This window comes from Littorina saxatilis, linkage group LG5 (assembly GCF_037325665.1).
Source record: "Littorina saxatilis isolate snail1 linkage group LG5, US_GU_Lsax_2.0, whole genome shotgun sequence".
In the NCBI taxonomy this organism is placed as follows: Eukaryota; Metazoa; Mollusca; class Gastropoda; order Littorinimorpha; family Littorinidae; genus Littorina; species Littorina saxatilis.
The window spans coordinates 54,736,192-54,753,693 of NC_090249.1; the positions used below are offsets into that span (position 1 = coordinate 54,736,192).

Here is a 17,502-nt window from a genome sequence, read left to right on the forward strand (position 1 = left end):
AGTGTTATGTGTTAATACGTTCCCCTTGCTGGTACCCTTGCCAGTTTCATTTTGCCAGCAAATATCGCGTCAAAGGGTTTGGGGCTATGAGGCTAGCTCGTTTGCAACAATTTTTACATTCACTCCTCGTTCATTCAAAGCCCCAGCCATCGCTTCCCTCTTTTATTACCTCCCTTCTTCAATCTCGGCCTAGCCAGTTGCATCCCTTGCCAGCTCTTGCTAATAAAACAAATTCTTTGTCAAATCAAATCAAGTACATGAAAGCAGTAGCCTATTGTGGTCTGCATTTCCTGCATTCAGAAGACTTTTGAGTCCAAATCAGTTAACTGCTGACAGAATATTGCATTGTTTTGGGCTGCAGCTTCCATTCCCACGATTTACCAAGAAGCATATCAGTATTACATCTTCCTCTTCAATTTTTGGCACATATTTTGCATTTTGGAAGAGTAATTTTGCATGATCACGAGACTTTGGGGTTCATTTAGCAAGAGAAAGTTGATTAGTTGATCGAAAGCTTTTTCAAGTTTCTGTAAATCCTACCAGTTAAGGTATGGATTAAAGACTTTTTGATGGAAGTGTTGATATAGTTTGAATGGAAAAATAAAGATTTATTTAGAACAGGAATTGACTGTGTCACTTGATGGTGATTTTTTTTTTTTTTACTTGAATCACAATGTTGTCAGAACTGTTCAGAATCAATATGTCTGACTTGGACATGCAGTTATTGTTCTATGTTCATGGTCTGCTTGACCAGTGTTTCATTAACTTTCATTATAAGTCGACTGGTATAATTGTGTTAATGTTATTGTAGTTTGTTTCAGATGCACGTCTTGCTTCCCCTATCAGTAAACCCATCTATCAAATTATTTATTCATTCATTTGTTTGCCAGAAATCGGTGGCATATTTTGTGTGTTATGGTAAACACGTTGCCTAATGATGAAACCTTTTTCCAGTAATCTGGATTGTTGATGGGAGACATTTTGACACAGGTGTGAATCTAAACCTACTCTTTTGTCAATCAAATAAATGGTGGGCACCTTTACAATGAAGTGTCTGTTGTCAATCAAATAAATGGTGGGCACTTTTACAATTAAGTGTCTGTTGTCAGTGTGGACTCTTGCAAGTATTCAACATCATCCAAATTCAAACCCTAGCAGTAGAATGTTCAACTTCTCAACAATAACAGGCTTTTAAACTGTGCACTGAAAAGCTGGTAACTGTTAAGAAGCATGGTTACGTCAGTAAAATTAACATTCGGTAAAATAACATTTGGTAAAATTAACATTCAAGCTGATGGCAAAATTGCCTGTTTGTGCTTCTCAATTTGGTTTGTCTGCAGTATACTTAAAAGGAAGCACTTTGCTTATTTCATTGTTTTTGTTCTGGAACCAGACACAAAAATGGTTCCAGTTGTGAAGAGTGATATCCAGGACTCATTTTGACACAGTTGTCTTTTTTCCTACGTTTTCAGTTGCCCCTGATGCCATCCATTTACACGTGAAAACCTGCCGGGAAAACATCAAGAACATGCACTGCATCGCACCTGAATATGGAGGTAAGAGGGAAAGATGTGTAACTGTAAGGGGTTCTCAAAGTATATTACTGTTTAACATAACAGCATATTTGACTATTGGAGCTGGCAATGTTGGCCTGTGGATACTTTGCTGGTTAAGGTTTAGGATGTAGCTTGAGGTTAATAAAAAAAATCTTAGATAGTGTGTGTACTGTATCAGAGAGTTATGCGATAATGTGGTCATGATCTTTGCTTTTTAAAGTAGTGAGAAATAGTGTGATAGTCTTCTTAAATTATTGTGTATGATGGCGAGCTAGCATTAGTTTTACAATTGTTCTTTGTTTCAAGAATATTTTGGGTTCAGTTTGTAGTATGAGGGAAACCAGGTCTTCTGGTGTATGTCTGGCACTGTTTGTTTTGTGTTTTGCAAGGTATTTACAGACCTGGGAACCCATACGTTTTTTGTTTTTTTTTGTACGCTTAATTGTCTAGAATACGTTCAGCATGGTCAGTTGAAAAAAATACGACGAGAACATTTCCTAGACTACTTTTCTTCAAAAGCGCATCCCGAAGCTAATTGATTACAGTTTTTGTCAGTAAACATTGAAAGAAGCATTTGTTTTTAAATGTATTGGTAAACTTAATTAACAGTGTGACTGACGCATGCAAAGCATTTTTGAATCATCGATGTTCAAATGCTGTGTGAAGTATGCTCATTTTTCTGAAAATACACCCAGTTTGTCTGAGAATACTCTTAGTGCAAAACAAGGGTTCCCAAGTCTGTATTTAAGATATGATTTTAAATGTGTCACTTGTTAGGGCAGAGGTTCATGCTAGAGTAGAAGTTCAGTACAGTAGTGTCTTTGTATTTTGTTTTCTTCTCCCTATTATTAGGAGTATTAAAACGATGTTTGCAAAGAATTTTTCTGTTTCAGGCTCTAATCCTGTCACTATCAAAGTTGACATCTACGCCTTTGGAATGTGTGCACTTGAGGTACAGTATATACTCTTTATACCTTTGTACATTCTATAGAAGTCTGTATAACCTTAGTGGTAATGCTTACTGCAGATGAATGCCTTTTGCAGGTCATAAGGCAATTTTAGATTGAAAGTTTGCATATATTTCATATACAGGCAAATCCGGATAAGACGAAATTGAAGGGACCGAATTGTTATTGTGTCCTATCCGAAATTTCGACTTGGTCATAGTACAGTGGAACCCCTCTCTAGCGACCTTGAAAATGTTGACAAAAATCGGTCCTTATGGAGGGGGGTCCTTACAGAGGGAGGGGGCGGGGCCACAAAGAAAGTCACCTCAGATTTTCTTAAAAAAAGAAAACAGAGAAGTTTGAGTTGCTGACGACCGTTTCCTCAAGCAAACTGCTTCGATTTCATGTTTGACATTGTCGATGGTGTCCACCAGTTCTGGTGCATGTTTCAATGCAAAAAGAGTTAGTTTCTGAGCAAGCATTTCTTTACAGCAGTCCCTGCAATGATGAAGGCCCTCCGAGAAAGAGAGTGAAAAATCGGCCTCCGTTCTCAGCATCGCGTATCTGTGTGTAACCTCTTTCATTGACAAGATACTCTTGTTTCCCTGCAGCCTTGACCAGTGAGTCGGTTACCTAATCTGTGAACCCTTCAGTTATGTTGCTTTGTCAAAAGTTAGACACAGAACAGTGCAGCTGGCCTCAATTAGCCGGTGACACCTCTCTGGCCACAGCACCAAACAGTACATGGCTGGGGGGAGAGAGAGAGAGAGAGAGAGGGGGGGGGGGGGTAGCTGGCTAAACTCAGTGGGGTGTCCGGTGTCACTGAAGTCAGCAGGAAGAGCATTGGAGAGAAATAGAGAGGTGTACTCTTCCAAACAATTTCCAAGGATCAGTTGTCAGGGCTTAGGGTAGTCAGTGAGGGAGAGTGAGAGCGGTTTGTGTACAGTCCGACTGAAGAATGAAAAGTCACTGCCACAAGATCGGCATGCAGTCAATAAAGCCAGACAAGAAGAATGATTATGACATGCGGCTCTATCTGCTGTTTTTTTATTCAAACTGGTTTTCAACGCTTATTCTCACAAAGCATCTGCACACCTGCCTCTGTGCTGTGTTTGTGTGGCTGCTTTCGTATGATGTCAGTGCATGGTGAGTGCGTTCACTGCCTTGTCACCACTTCCCCACCTTTTTTCAGAATGTTTTCTTGGAGTTGGATAATTCTCCTTACTCCTCGCCCCCTCCTTACTCCTCGCCCCCTCCTAACTTCAGTTCATACTTTATTGCGTGCCGACTGTGGCGTCCGTGTAGAGAAGAAGGGAATAAGGTTACACAATGCGCTAGTGTGAGACACCAAGTTTCGAGTTGCTGTAGTAAATATAGAGTAAACTTTGTCTTTGGGACTGACTTTCTGTTGTGTGCTATCCGTCTTTCGACTTACGTAAGAGAAATCCCATTTCGAGCTCAGGGTACTTTGTACACATAGATAAAGAGGGATAATTCCGGACCAGAATTTCTTTGTGTGCTAAGCGAATTTTTGACTTAACCGTTTGTGAGTTAGCTGGATTTGCCTGTAGTTCATTTTTTCTTTCTATCCATCTTGGTGGAAACAACTTATACCTCTAGAAAACTTGCCTGAGGAACAGTTTGACTGAACAAGAACATCTGAAGATTATTATTGTGATCATTTGTATGCGCCTAATCTAGATATAGCCCTAGGCGCTTACATATTAATTTCTTTCTAGATACAAGAAGTCCAAGATTTTCTTGTCCCACGGCTCCCACTTGGTCTTGTGCTTGCATGCACACACAAAGGGAAATAAGCAGGCATGGGAATAGTCCGCCGAAAGGCAAATTCCTGCCAAATTTTTTTTTGTTCCGCCGAAAAAGCAAAAGTGTCCGCCGAAAAAATGAATGGGGGAGGCAAAAATGGTTCTCAAAACGGAATTTAATGGCAAACTTGGAGCTCAGATGACACCAAATTGCACATTTTGGGTTCTTTGGAGAACATTTTTTTCGGGGGGGGGGGGGGGGGGGCATGCCCCCGGAACCCCCTAGTAAGGTTAGGCGCTTTGCGCCGTCGACTTTGATATTACTTACACATTTTCAGCCTTTTTTACTTTTTTCAATTCCCATGCCTGAATAAGGCATTAACAGGTCTGCACATAAGTTGACCTGGGAGATTGGAAAAATCTCCACCCTGGCCTTATCCCACCAGGCGTGGCCGGGATTTGAACCCACAAACCTTCCGCTAAGGAGGCCGGCGTCTTGTCCACTAGGCCATTGCGCCCATATAATGGTGACTTCAAAAGCAGAATCTTACGGGATAGTAGTTGAGATGACACTCTGTTTTACATACATTGTGACATTGCTCGTTTCATTTTGTACCAGATGGCAGCGCTGGGTATCCAGGGTAACGGTGATGGGAAGGTTGTGACAGACGAAGATATTCAAGACACACTCAACGTTCTGGAAAATCCTCTTCAAAGGGTGAGTGCTATAGTAATTTGTTCACAGCAAACCCTCCACAACAACAAAGCCTTGTTTCCTATACTTCAGAAACAGGCAAACATTAAGCATTTTGATATGAGAATTCAGGAAAAGTATTTTTGATCGTTCTGCACAGAATACATTTTTGATTGTTCTGCACAGAATACGTTTTTGATTGTTCTGCCCAGAATACGTTTTTGATTGTTCTGCACAGAATACGTTTTTGATTGTTCTGCACAGAATACGTTTTTGATTGTTCTGCACAGAATACGTTTTTGATTGTTCTGCGCAGAATACATTTGTCTAACCTGGTGAGGTTTTTCATGTAACTCAGTATCTTAATGATTAAGATGTGTAAAATGTGATTTTGGTGTTTCTTTCAATTTTGCGTTTAATGTTTCCAGTGTTCTCAAAGTCAGGCGTTGTCTGCCAAATGGCAGCATTACTGTGCTGTATTCATATGAAATGTACATCACCTTCCGTGTTAACATTTCATAAAGTGTTTTGGTCTTTTTCTGCCTTACAACCCAGCAGTTGCATTTTAGGGTATGGTTCTTTCGGCTATTAATTATCATATTATATTTTTTTCAGGATTTCCTGCGGTTGTGCATCCAGAAAGACCCCAACAAAAGGCCCACGGCCAGAGAATTACTGTTCAATCCGGTGCTGTTTGAAGTCCACTCTCTCAAACTTCTCGCAGCTCATAGGTTCATCAAAAGCAACACCTGTAAGTCTACTTGGTTGTTACAGAGGTCATGAACACAAAGTCAGAAAACAAGGTCCTAAAAGGGAGGGAGTCTTAAATTGGGGGGTCTTAAAAGGGGGGTTCCACTGTATCCATAATCAGTTGTTTCTGTCAGCTATCAAGTCTTGTGCATTGAGAAGTGAGGTTTCAAGTATTTGCTCTTGATATGCAGTGTGGTGTGATGCACATCTTTGTCTGTGATGAAAGCATGGTTGTGTTGACAACCCATTGCAAATATTAACCACAACATTCTATTGAATACTAAATAAGGATCCTTATCATGGAGCTAGTTGGGGCTTCAGACATTTACCCATGCTTCCTAGCCTGCATTTAGCAGTAAATGTTATCTTGGAATTTTTCTTTGAAATCAGACTCAGAAGGGCAGAATTGTAACAGCCGCAGAATTATACCAAGTAATCTTCCAGGTAGTTTCCTATCATAAATGCCACTCCCTTTTGCTTGAACTACGGTGAACATTTGGTTGCCTAGCTGTATGGTCTTCCCCCTTTTTTTCTCTGTAGATTCCTCTGTTTTTATTTAGTTCCCCATCCCCCCACCCCCACAGTTTCTTCTTCTGGTTTATTATTGTCATGTCCACCATCATGAAGATTTGTGTAACGTTGTATTGTCTTGGTCAGGTAAAATAAGCTTTTACTTGAGTTCTTGTCCTAGCTGCCTTGTTTCATGTCATGTATTTTGAAAACAAATTGTTTAAAGGCTTACTAACTCGCTCCCGTGTTTACGATGTGTAGTTTGCCCACAATCGATGTCAAATGCATCATAAGGCCATATAATGACGATATGTCGCAATGCGCGGACCATATACATGCATTACAGCTTGTTCTAGCCTCTGAAAAAGTGAGGATGTCAACAAAGACGCGGAGTTATTTCCCTTGCGTCAACGTTACCTCTGTTGGCAAATCTATAAATAGGACGATCTAGATCAAAATAAAAATTCAAATATCTCAACATTTAAGGGGTCCTAGACCACAATATCTTGCAGGGAACTTAATTTAGCATGTCTCCAGCTGTGGGTAAAGCAATTAGCGTGAATAGTCATCAGCTTTCTATGCCTTTAAGCCAACTATAGTGATTGTTGAAGCCCTTTTCTTGGTGTTAGACCAACAAGAGAATCTGACAGACGAGAACTACCTGAGCAAGTGGGACCCAAGCAAAGTGATGGCGATCATTCAGTCCAAAGGGGGACAACCAATCGAGTGGAAGTGAGTATTTGGACATTGTACTTTTACAGTGATTGAACTGGATGTACATGTCAATGTTATTGTTCTTTTTCTGCCCAGGAAAGTCATAATTTACAAGAGCTTTCATGTGGTTTTTTCTTATGTATGTTAATTTTGTGTGTAGCCAAGAAAACTTAGGAGAATCAGCAGGGGGATGATTTTCCCAGCAGGGTTTTTCATGATCATTGTAAAAAGAGTGTTTGCCTCATAAAGAGACGTTCAGATGTTCTATTTCTTTTCCTCGAGGAGAGATACAAGGAATTATTATCCTTTTTTTAACATTTGTTTTTGTGGAAATGTTGGCAATAACATGAATTAGCACTGTGTGAGTTCCGGGTCCTTCTGAGTGAATCTCAAACGTTCGCTCTTCCTTCAGTACGTGACGTCTACAAGGTTAATTCGGGACTGTGCTGACAATATTTGTGTGTTTGTACATTTCAGATGCTCTCAGGTGCCTGCCCTTGAAGTTGAGAAGTTCTTGGAAGATGTCAAGTAAGCCTCCTTTAAAGTCCAATGAAAATATCACATTAACAGGGATGGGATTTCTTCCGTCCCTGACGGATTTCCGTCCCAGGAAGAATTGTGGATTTTTTTTTTTTTTTTTTTTTTTTTTTTTACCTACCTTAGAGGAGCACGAGTAGCTCAGGTGGTAGAGCACTGGACTTGTGATCGAAAGGTCGCTGGTTCGAATCCGGGCCAGGATGGACACAGGTCAACCTTATGTGCAGACCCAGAGACGGTATCCATCTTCCTCCCCCGTGTTAACACAGTGGCACGTAAAAGACCTCGGTTATTCTGCTATGCTATAAGTGCAGATGACTGATAACACCTTGAGTCCTTTAGAAAGTTTGCAAGTGAAACACACTTAATTTAAACATATTTCTTTTTTGACTCACATGCGAAGCAAAAGTGAGTCTATGTACTCACCCGAGTCGTCCGTCCGTCCGTCCGGACGTCCGTCCGTCCGTCCGCCCGTCCGGACGTCCGTCCGGAAAACTTTAACGTTGGATATTTCTTGGACGCTATTCAGTCTATCAGTACCAAATTTGGCAAGATGGTGTATGATGACAAGGCCCCCAAAAACATACATAGCATCTTGACCTTGCTTCAAGGTCAAGGTCGCAGGGGCCATAAATGTTGCCTAAAAAACAGCTATTTTTCACATTTTTCCCATTTTCTCTGAAGTTTTTGAGATTCAATACCTCACCTATATATGATATATAGGGCAAAGTAAGCCCCATCTTTTGATACCAGTTTGGTTTACCTTGCTTCAAGGTCAAGGTCACAGGAGCTCTTCAAAGTTGGATTGTATACATATTTTGAAGTGACCTTGACCCTGAACTATGGAAGATAACTGTTTCAAACTTAAAATTTATGTGGGGCACATGTTATGCTTTCATCATGAGACACATTTGGTCACATATGATCAAGGTCAAGGTCACTTTGACCCTTATGAAATGTGACCAAAATAAGGTAGTGAACCACTAAAAGTGACCATATCTCATGGTAGAAAGAGCCAATAAGCACCATTGTACTTCCTATGTCTTGAATTAACAGCTTTGTGTTGCATGACCTTGGATGACCTTGACCTTGGGTCAAGGTCACATGTATTTTGGTAGGAAAAATGTGTAAAGCAGTTCTTAGTGTATGATGTCATTGCTATGTAAGCATGTGAGTCGTATGGGCTTTGCCCTTCTTGTTAATTCAAGCTATGATTCAACAATAATTTTAGAATATAACTCCTGAAATGATGAATTGAAAAGCAGCATCAGAAGACTGTGTATAGCATTAGCAAGGGATATAACTCTGGTGGTTTCTGTTTTTGTCTAAACCTTCTTTTATAACCTGAGCGGTTAGCCCTTTTGAAGGTGTTTAATTGAAACAAACTGACTTGAAACTTGTTTCTCATTTGGTTCAAGCTATGGTTCAACAATTATTTGAGAATATACCACCTGCGGTGATAAAATCATAAGCTACAAGTAAAGATGTGTAGTACAAGGGAGGTGACTGTTATTTTCTGTGTTTGCTTTGTTTGCATGGCGATTTTCCTTTAATGCAGTAAACATTTGTTTTAAACAAAGACAAAAGTAGGTGATGAAATCAAATACCTTCAAGTTTACAAGATTTTTTAATTATGTGCATCTCCAATTTTTGTTTAAGCCGCTTCTAAAGCCCTTTTTGAAATGTGTTTACCACTTGTTTGTTTAGACCCCCTAGCAAGAGTGATGCAACCAAACACCTTCAAGTATAGAGGTTTTTGATTTTGTGCATTAATTCCCCCCCCCCCCCCCCCCCCCCCCACTGCCCCCCCCCAAAAAAAAAGTGTGTGCTGTTATCAGTTTTAAAGCCAGGAGAGGCTTAAGTAGCAACTCTTGAATTGCTAAAAATTCACTTTCAGCTGGTTAGTTACAAAAACCTTCAAGTTTACAAGATTTTTTACTTTTGTGCATCTCCAATTTTAAGATTTTGTTTAAGCTTATATGAGCTTCTAAAAGACCTTCTTGAAATGTGTTTACCACTTGTTTTTGTAGACCTCCTAGAAAGAGTGATACAACCAAACATCTTCAAGTATAGAGGTTTTTGATTTTGTGCATTCTCCCCCCCCCCCCCCCTGCCCCCTTCCCTCCCCCATTTGTTGTTGTTTGTTTGCTGTTATCAGTTTTAAAGCCAGCAGAAGCTCAAATAGCCCCCTCATGAAATGCTAAAATTAATTTTCAGCTGGTCAGTTACAAAAACCTTCAAGTTTACAAGATGTATATATTATGCATCTCCAAAAAGCTTGTTTGTTCTAAAATTGACAAGTCGGGAGAGGCCACCAAAACCCTCCCTAAAATGCTAAAATTCATTTTCGGCTGGGGGGCGCTGCCCCCTTAGACCCCCGAGCAAGGGCGCTGCCCCTGAACCCCGCCGAAGCCTTTGCGGCCCCTGGACCCCAGCCTTCCAAAATGTTCAGTCCTGGCAACATTTTGGGCTCCCACCCATGCATTAACTAAGTGTACATGCTGTAGTAACTGGTTAAAGAGCATTATTAAAAATACACATAACTAGAGGTCAGTGCCAGTGGTAATTTTAGGGGAGATTATCCCTTGATCTGGGACTGAGAAGCCGCTTTTCTGTGGGATTTCAACAGTGTCATAGAGAATCATTGTATCAGAGAGAGAAATCGTAAGCAATGATGCTAATTAATGCTTTATAATAATGATAATTATTATCCTCAGGAATGGCATCTACCCCCTGACAGCCTTCGCAATGATGACACCTCCGACGCGACCCCGCGCAATCACACCGGAACTGGCCGAGTCGGTGAAATCAGACACGCCCGAGCCCTACGACCAAGAAACCAGAATGCTCCTGAACGTGACCAGCTACATTCAGCCTGCAGCCGAAGACGGCAAGAACCCGTTCATCGTGGTGCAGTGTCGAATGGATGACAAGATGAATAGACAGCTGCAGGCCGAGCTGACTGAAGAACTGACCCCGTCCTTTCTGGCAGAGGAGCTCATCCAACTGGGCTTTATCAATGAGGTCAGTGGCGTACTGATGTTACAGGGCTAGAGAGTAGTGGCATAGTGATGTTACAGGACTAGAGAGTGGTGGCATAGTGATGTTACAGGGCCACGGAGTAGTGGCATAGTGATGTTACAGGGCTAGAGAGAAGTGGCATAGTGATGTTACAGGGCTAGAGAGAATGTAAAATGTAAATCTTTTGGTAATCATTGAAGTTTTCAAAATGGTAATGAGGTAGAAGAGAGTAGAAAGAGAAGGTAGAAGAGAGTAGAAAGAGAAGGTAGAAGAGGGTAGAAAGAGAAGGTAGAAGAGGGTAGAAAGAGAAGGTAGAAGAGAGTAGAAAGAGAAGGTAGAAGAGAGTAGAAAGAGAAGGTAGAAGAGAGTAGAAAGAGAAGGTAGAAGAGAGTAGAAAGAGAAGGTAGAAGAGAGTAGAAAGAGAAGGTAGAAGAGAGTAGAGAGAGAAGGTAGAAGAGAGTAGAAAGAGAAGGTAGAAGAGTAGAAAGAGAAGGTAGAAGAGGGTAGAAAGAGAAGGTAGAAGAGGGTAGAAAGAGAAGGTAGAAGAGAGTAGAAAGAGAAGGTAGAAGAGAGTAGAAAGAGAAGGTAGAAGAGAGTAGAGAGAGAAGGTAGAAGAGAGTAGAAAGAGAAGGTAGAAGAGTAGAAAGAGAAGGTAGAAGAGAGTAGAAAGAGAAGGTAGAAAGAGAAGGTAGAAGAGAGTAGAAAGAGAAGGTAGAAGAGGGTAGAAAGAGAAGGTAGAAGAGAGAAGAGTAGAAAGAGAAGGTAGAAGAGAGTAGAAAGAGAAGGTAGAAGAGTAGAAAGAGAAGGTAGAAGAGAGTAGAAAGAGAAGGTAGAAGAGGGTAGAAAGAGAAGGTAGAAGAGAGTAGAAAGAGAAGGTAGAAGAGAGTAGAAAGAGAAGGTAGAAGAGAGTAGAAAGAGAAGGTAGAAGAGAGTAGAGAGAGAAGGTAGAAGAGTAGAAAGAGAAGGTAGAAGAGGGTAGAAAGAGAAGGTAGAAGAGAGTAGAAAGAGAAGGTAGAAGAGAGTAGAAAGATAAGGTAGAAGAGGGTAGAAAGAGAAGGTAGAAGAGAGTAGAAAGAGAAGGTAGAAGAGAGTAGAAAGAGAAGGTAGAAGAGGGTAGAAAGAGAAGGTAGAAGAGAGTAGAAAGAGAAGGTAGAAGAGAGTATAGAGAGAATTTAGAAGAGGGTAGAAAGAGAAGGTAGAAGAGAGTAGAAAGAGAAGGTAGAAGAGAGTAGAGAGAGAAGGTAGGAGAGAGTAGAAAGAGAAGGTAGAAGATAGTAGAAAGAGAAGGTAGAAGAGAGTAGAAAGAGAAGGTAGAAGAGAGTAGAAAGAGAAGGTAGAAGAGAGTAGAAAGAGAAGGTAGAAGAGAGTAGAAAGAGAAGGTAGAAAAGAGAAGGTAGAAGAGAGTAGAAAGAGAAGGTAGAAGAGAGTAGAAAGAGAAGGTAGAAGAGAGTAGAAAGAGAAGGTAGAAGAGAGTAGAAAGAGAAGGTAGAAGAGAGTAGAGAGAGAAGGTAGAAGAGAGTAGAAAGAGAAGGTAGAAGAGAGTAGAAAGAGAAGGTAGAAGAGAGTAGAAAGAGAAGGTAGAAGAGGATAGAAAGAGAAGGTAGAAGAGAGTAGAAAGAGAAGGTAGAAGAGAGTAGAAAGAGAAGGTAGAAGAGAGTAGAAAGAGAAGGTAGAAGAGAGTAGAAAGAGAAGGTAGAAGAGAGTAGAAAGAGAAGGTAGAAGAGAGTAGAGAGAGAAGGTAGAAGAGGGTAGAAAGAGAAGGTAGAAGAGAGTAGAAAGAGAAGGTAGAAGAGAGTAGAAAGAGAAGGTAGAAGAGAGTAGAAAGAGAAGGTAGAAGAGTAGAAAGAGAAGGTAGAAGAGAGTAGAAAGAGAAGAGAGAAGGTAGAAGAGAGTAGAAAGAGAAGGTAGAAGAGAGTAGAAAGAGAAGAGAGAAGGTAGAAGAGAGTAGAAAGAGAAGAGAGAAGGTAGAAGAGAGTAGAAAGAGAAGGTAGAAGAGAGTAGAGAGAGAAGGTAGAAGAGAGTAGAAAGAGAAGAGAGAAGGTAGAAGAGTAGAAAGAGAAGGTAGAAGAGAGTAGAAAGAGAAGGTAGAAGAGAGTAGAAAGAGAAGGTAGAAGAGAGTAGAAAGAGAAGGTAGAAGAGTAGAAAGAGAAGGTAGAAGAGAGTAGAAAGAGAAGGTAGAAGAGGGTAGAAAGAGAAGGTAGAAGAGAGTAGAAAGAGAAGGTAGAAGAGAGTAGAAAGAGAAGGTAGAAGAGAGTAGAGAGAGAAGAGTAGAAAGAGAAGGTAGAAGAGAGTAGAAAGAGAAGAGAGAAGGTAGAAGAGAGTAGAAAGAGAAGGTAGAAGAGAGTAGAAAGAGAAGAGAGAAGGTAGAAGAGAGTAGAAAGAGAAGAGAGAAGGTAGAAGAGAGTAGAAAGAGAAGAGAGAAGGTAGAAGAGAGTAGAAAGAGAAGGTAGAAGAGAGTAGAAAGAGAAGAGAGAAGGTAGAAGAGAGTAGAAAGAGAAGAGAGAAGGTAGAAGAGAGTAGAAAGAGAAGAGAGAAGGTAGAAGAGAGTAGAAAGAGAAGGTAGAAGAGAGTAGAAAGAGAAGAGAGAAGGTAGAAGAGAGTAGAAAGAGAAGAGAGAAGGTAGAAGAGAGTAGAAAGAGAAGAGAGAAGGTAGAAGAGAGTAGAAAGAGAAGAGAGAAGGTAGAAGAGAGTAGAAAGAGAAGGTAGAAGAGAGTAGAAAGAGAAGGTAGAAGAGAGTAGAAAGAGAAGGTAGAAGAGTAGAAAGAGAAGGTAGAAGAGAGTAGAAAGAGAAGGTAGAAGAGAGTAGAAAGAGAAGGTAGAAGAGAGTAGAGAGAGAAGGTAGAAGAGAGTAGAAAGAGAAGGTAGAAGAGTAGAAAGAGAAGGTAGAAGAGAGTAGAAAGAGAAGGTAGAAGAGGGTAGAAAGAGAAGAGAGAAGGTAGAAGAGAGTAGAAAGAGAAGGTAGAAGAGAGTAGAAAGAGAAGGTAGAAGAGAGTAGAAAGAGAAGGTAGAAGAGAGTAGAAAGAGAAGGTAGAAGAGAGTAGAAAGAGAATGTAGAAGAGAGTAGAAAGAGAAGGTAGAAGAGAGTAGAGAGAGAAGGTAGAAGAGAGTAGAAAGAGAAGAGAGAAGGTAGAAGAGTAGAAAGAGAAGGTAGAAGAGAGTAGAAAGAGAAGGTAGAAGAGGGTAGAAAGAGAAGGTAGAAGAGAGTAGAAAGAGAAGGTAGAAGAGAGTAGAAAGAGAAGGTAGAAGAGAGTAGAAAGAGAAGGTAGAAGAGAGTAGAGAGAGAAGGTAGAAGAGAGTAGAAAGAGAAGGTAGAAGAGAGTAGAAAGAGAAGGTAGAAGAGGGTAGAAAGAGAAGGTAGAAGAGAGTAGAAAGAGAAGAGAGAAGGTAGAAGAGAGTAGAAAGAGAAGGTAGAAGAGAGTAGAAAGAGAAGAGAGAAGGTAGAAGAGAGTAGAAAGAGAAGAGAGAAGGTAGAAGAGAGTAGAAAGAGAAGGTAGAAGAGAGTAGAGAGAGAAGGTAGAAGAGAGTAGAAAGAGAAGAGAGAAGGTAGAAGAGTAGAAAGAGAAGGTAGAAGAGAGTAGAAAGAGAAGGTAGAAGAGAGTAGAAAGAGAAGGTAGAAGAGAGTAGAAAGAGAAGGTAGAAGAGAGTAGAAAGAGAAGGTAGAAGAGAGTAGAAAGAGAAGGTAGAAGAGTAGAAAGAGAAGGTAGAAGAGAGTAGAAAGAGAAGGTAGAAGAGGGTAGAAAGAGAAGGTAGAAGAGAGTAGAAAGAGAAGGTAGAAGAGAGTAGAAAGAGAAGGTAGAAGAGAGTAGAGAGAGAAGAGTAGAAAGAGAAGGTAGAAGAGAGTAGAAAGAGAAGAGAGAAGGTAGAAGAGAGTAGAAAGAGAAGGTAGAAGAGAGTAGAAAGAGAAGAGAGAAGGTAGAAGAGAGTAGAAAGAGAAGAGAGAAGGTAGAAGAGAGTAGAAAGAGAAGAGAGAAGGTAGAAGAGAGTAGAAAGAGAAGGTAGAAGAGAGTAGAAAGAGAAGAGAGAAGGTAGAAGAGAGTAGAAAGAGAAGAGAGAAGGTAGAAGAGAGTAGAAAGAGAAGAGAGAAGGTAGAAGAGAGTAGAAAGAGAAGAAAGAAGGTAGAAGAGAGTAGAAAGAGAAGGTAGAAGAGAGTAGAAAGAGAAGAGAGAAGGTAGAAGAGAGTAGAAAGAGAAGAGAGAAGGTAGAAGAGAGTAGAAAGAGAAGAGAGAAGGTAGAAGAGAGTAGAAAGAGAAGAGAGAAGGTAGAAGAGAGTAGAAAGAGAAGGTAGAAGAGAGTAGAAAGAGAAGGTAGAAGATAGTAGAAAGAGAAGGTAGAAGAGAGTAGAAAGAGAAGGTAGAAGAGAGTAGAAAGAGAAGGTAGAAGAGAGTAGAAAGAGAAGGTAGAAGAGAGTAGAAAGAGAAGGTAGAAGAGTAGAAAGAGAAGGTAGAAGAGAGTAGAAAGAGAAGGTAGAAGAGGAAAGAAGAATGAAAGGTTGATGAGGATGAATAGTAAAGAAAACAATCGTGTGTAATGGACAAAGAATGACATAAAGATCCTGAGGGGAGAAATGGAATGCAATTGATTTCACAGCATGAGGATGGGAGATAGTAGAGAACTTGTAACTGACTGTTTGTTTGAGATTTAAAAAGAAATTGTGGCTTGTGAGATGACCTTGCTCAAGTCAGTGTTTGTTTCCCTCCAGGTGGATCGCGAAAAGGTGACCAACCAGCTGAAAGACTCCATCAGCTCCAAGCAGAACCCCAATTGCGCGGCAAATGGTGTCAGTATGGAATCATCACAGCTTCCTGCCCCCATTCTAAGCTCATGAAATCGAATCCTGCGCAATACTAACGATTGCTTGATTTTGGCCAGTTACGTTTCCAATGGACATTATTCAAAGGTGGCATTGGTCCCTTTGCCTCAGTTCATTATCATCAGTATTACATTGTGTTGAACTTCGTTCACATCATCATCTTGTCGTCGTCGTCATCACCATCTTCATCATCATCATCTGCATTGGAATTGTACATCTCGTTTGACATTGCCATATAAATATGTAGATATGTGTGAGCAAAATTCTGAAAAAAGAATGGTTGGACTTTGTGTTAAAATAAGTTGGATGTTAAATGTATTTTGGAGGATGATGTGTTTCATTGACGCTGAGAGAGCTGTTCTGTGATTTGAAAGGTGGCAGGTTTTGCTTGGGGTGGGTTATGTTGTCAGTTTAGTTTTTCAGCTTATTCATCATAAGTGTAATTCATTTGTCTTCATTCACTTTCAACGTTGACTTCACAAGTGTTTAATTGAAACACAGAACAAGGCTTACTAAAGTCTAGTCTTGCGGCATTATTTTTGTTGTAATTTGCATATTTACACTCCCCTTGATATATTGTGAGCTTCACACAAAGAAGTTTTGCAGTTTATACATATATGTCCACTGAGTGGATACATAGTGCTGCTTTATTATTTTATTTTTCTGTAAAGTGAGATAACATCTGTACAGACTTGAATGAACCAAAGATGCTCTATATAGGACCTCTTGCAATTATGTTTTTCTCAACCGTTGAATTTGGCCCTGTTTTTTTTTGTAGAGCCAGATAAGTCACTACGCAGTGGCAACAGTTGAGTACATTGTGTTTTAATCAAAATTAAAGGAAAGAGGAGAAAATATTCTATTTTGTAGTCAAATTTAGTTCCCAACATACCAAGCTTTGAAGGTATCCCGAGCAAAATGAAACACACTCCCTCTGTCTTTTTTTTTGTTTTGTTTTTTGTAAACTCAATACATATACTGCAAGTTCCAGTGTTCTAACTGGTTAGTAGTTGATGTTGAGTTTAGCTTAGTTTTCTTCTCTGTTTTTTTGTGAAGTTTCTGATAAAATCTATGCGTAGAGAATAACCACCAGGAAAGAAAATGTTCATTAGGAATAGGGCATACACAACAGTGAGTGTAAGTGTTTAGGTAAGAAAATGTGCCATTTTTGTTTATTGAGCACATTACTGAAATCCAGTGGCAATATTATTATTATTATTTGAGCTATCCATTTCTTGTGATCACTGACCCTTACCTAGTTTCCTTGAGAAGAAAAATACCAAACTGTTCGGTATGATCTTTCGAGAGAAAAACTCATCATGGGTCATCTGGTATTATCATTTAATTATTTTCCTTTTTTTTTCAGTGCTTGGTTGTTAGGTCTTTGTTTGCCTCTTTTTGTTGTTGTTTTTCTGCTTCGTTTTCTTTGTCTGTGCGTGTTGGTCACGTTCAGTGCATACGTTTAAACCCTGCTATCCTTGACTTTTATTCACAAATTATTTGTAACTTGTATCACCTTGACATGGTCTTTTGAGGTTGACTAAATATGTAACTGTGACTACTAGAAAGGCTCTGCCTTGTTCTATGAGAGAACGGAGCACACCCCCCCCCCCCCCCCCCCCCCCGCGGGTTAGGGGGAAGAATTTACCCGATGCTCCCCAGCATGTCGTAAGAGGCGACTAACGGATTCTCCTTTTACCCTTGTTAAGTGTTTCTTGTATAGAATATAGTCAATTTTTGTACAGATTTTAGTCAAGCAGTATGTAAGAAATGTTAAGTCCTTTGTACTGGAAACTTACATTCTCCCAGTAAGGTAATATATTGTACTACGTTGCAAGCCCCTGGAGCAAATTTTGGATTAGTGCTTTTGTGAACAAGAAACAATTGACAAGTGGCTCTATCCCCTCTCCCCCCCTTTCCCCGTCGCGATATAACCTTCGTGGTTGAAAACGACGTTAAACACCAAATAAAGAAAGAACGGAGCACAGCTATTTGTGATAACTCTCTTTTTGTTGAGTGTTATTATGTGTGTCTATGAGTTTATTGATTTTTTGTTCCTTTGTTTGCTATTGTAACTGTCTGTGTGTGTGTGTGTGTGTGTGTGTGTGTGTGTGTGTGTGTGTGTGTGTGTGTGTGTGTGTGAATAAACTTTTTATTGAAATTTATCTCCCTAATCATTTTAGTCTCTCATTATGAA

The 17,502-nt window shown here is 40.1% G+C and overlaps 1 protein-coding gene across 1 annotated transcript in view; it reads left to right on the plus strand.

Annotated features, from left to right (window-relative positions):
- The window catches only part of LOC138967450 (nuclear receptor-binding protein-like), a 45,172-nt gene extending 27,880 nt beyond the window's left edge, over positions 1-17,292 (plus strand). The window contains exons 7-14 of the mRNA XM_070340000.1: positions 1,473-1,556; positions 2,450-2,508; positions 4,889-4,987; positions 5,579-5,714; positions 6,853-6,955; positions 7,415-7,465; positions 10,192-10,498; positions 15,195-17,292. Coding sequence (XP_070196101.1) covers positions 1,473-1,556; positions 2,450-2,508; positions 4,889-4,987; positions 5,579-5,714; positions 6,853-6,955; positions 7,415-7,465; positions 10,192-10,498; positions 15,195-15,320 — 965 coding nt within the window. The 3' untranslated portion in view covers positions 15,321-17,292. The remainder of the gene's footprint in view (positions 1-1,472; positions 1,557-2,449; positions 2,509-4,888; positions 4,988-5,578; positions 5,715-6,852; positions 6,956-7,414; positions 7,466-10,191; positions 10,499-15,194) is intronic.
- Positions 17,293-17,502: the final 210 nt, after the last annotated feature.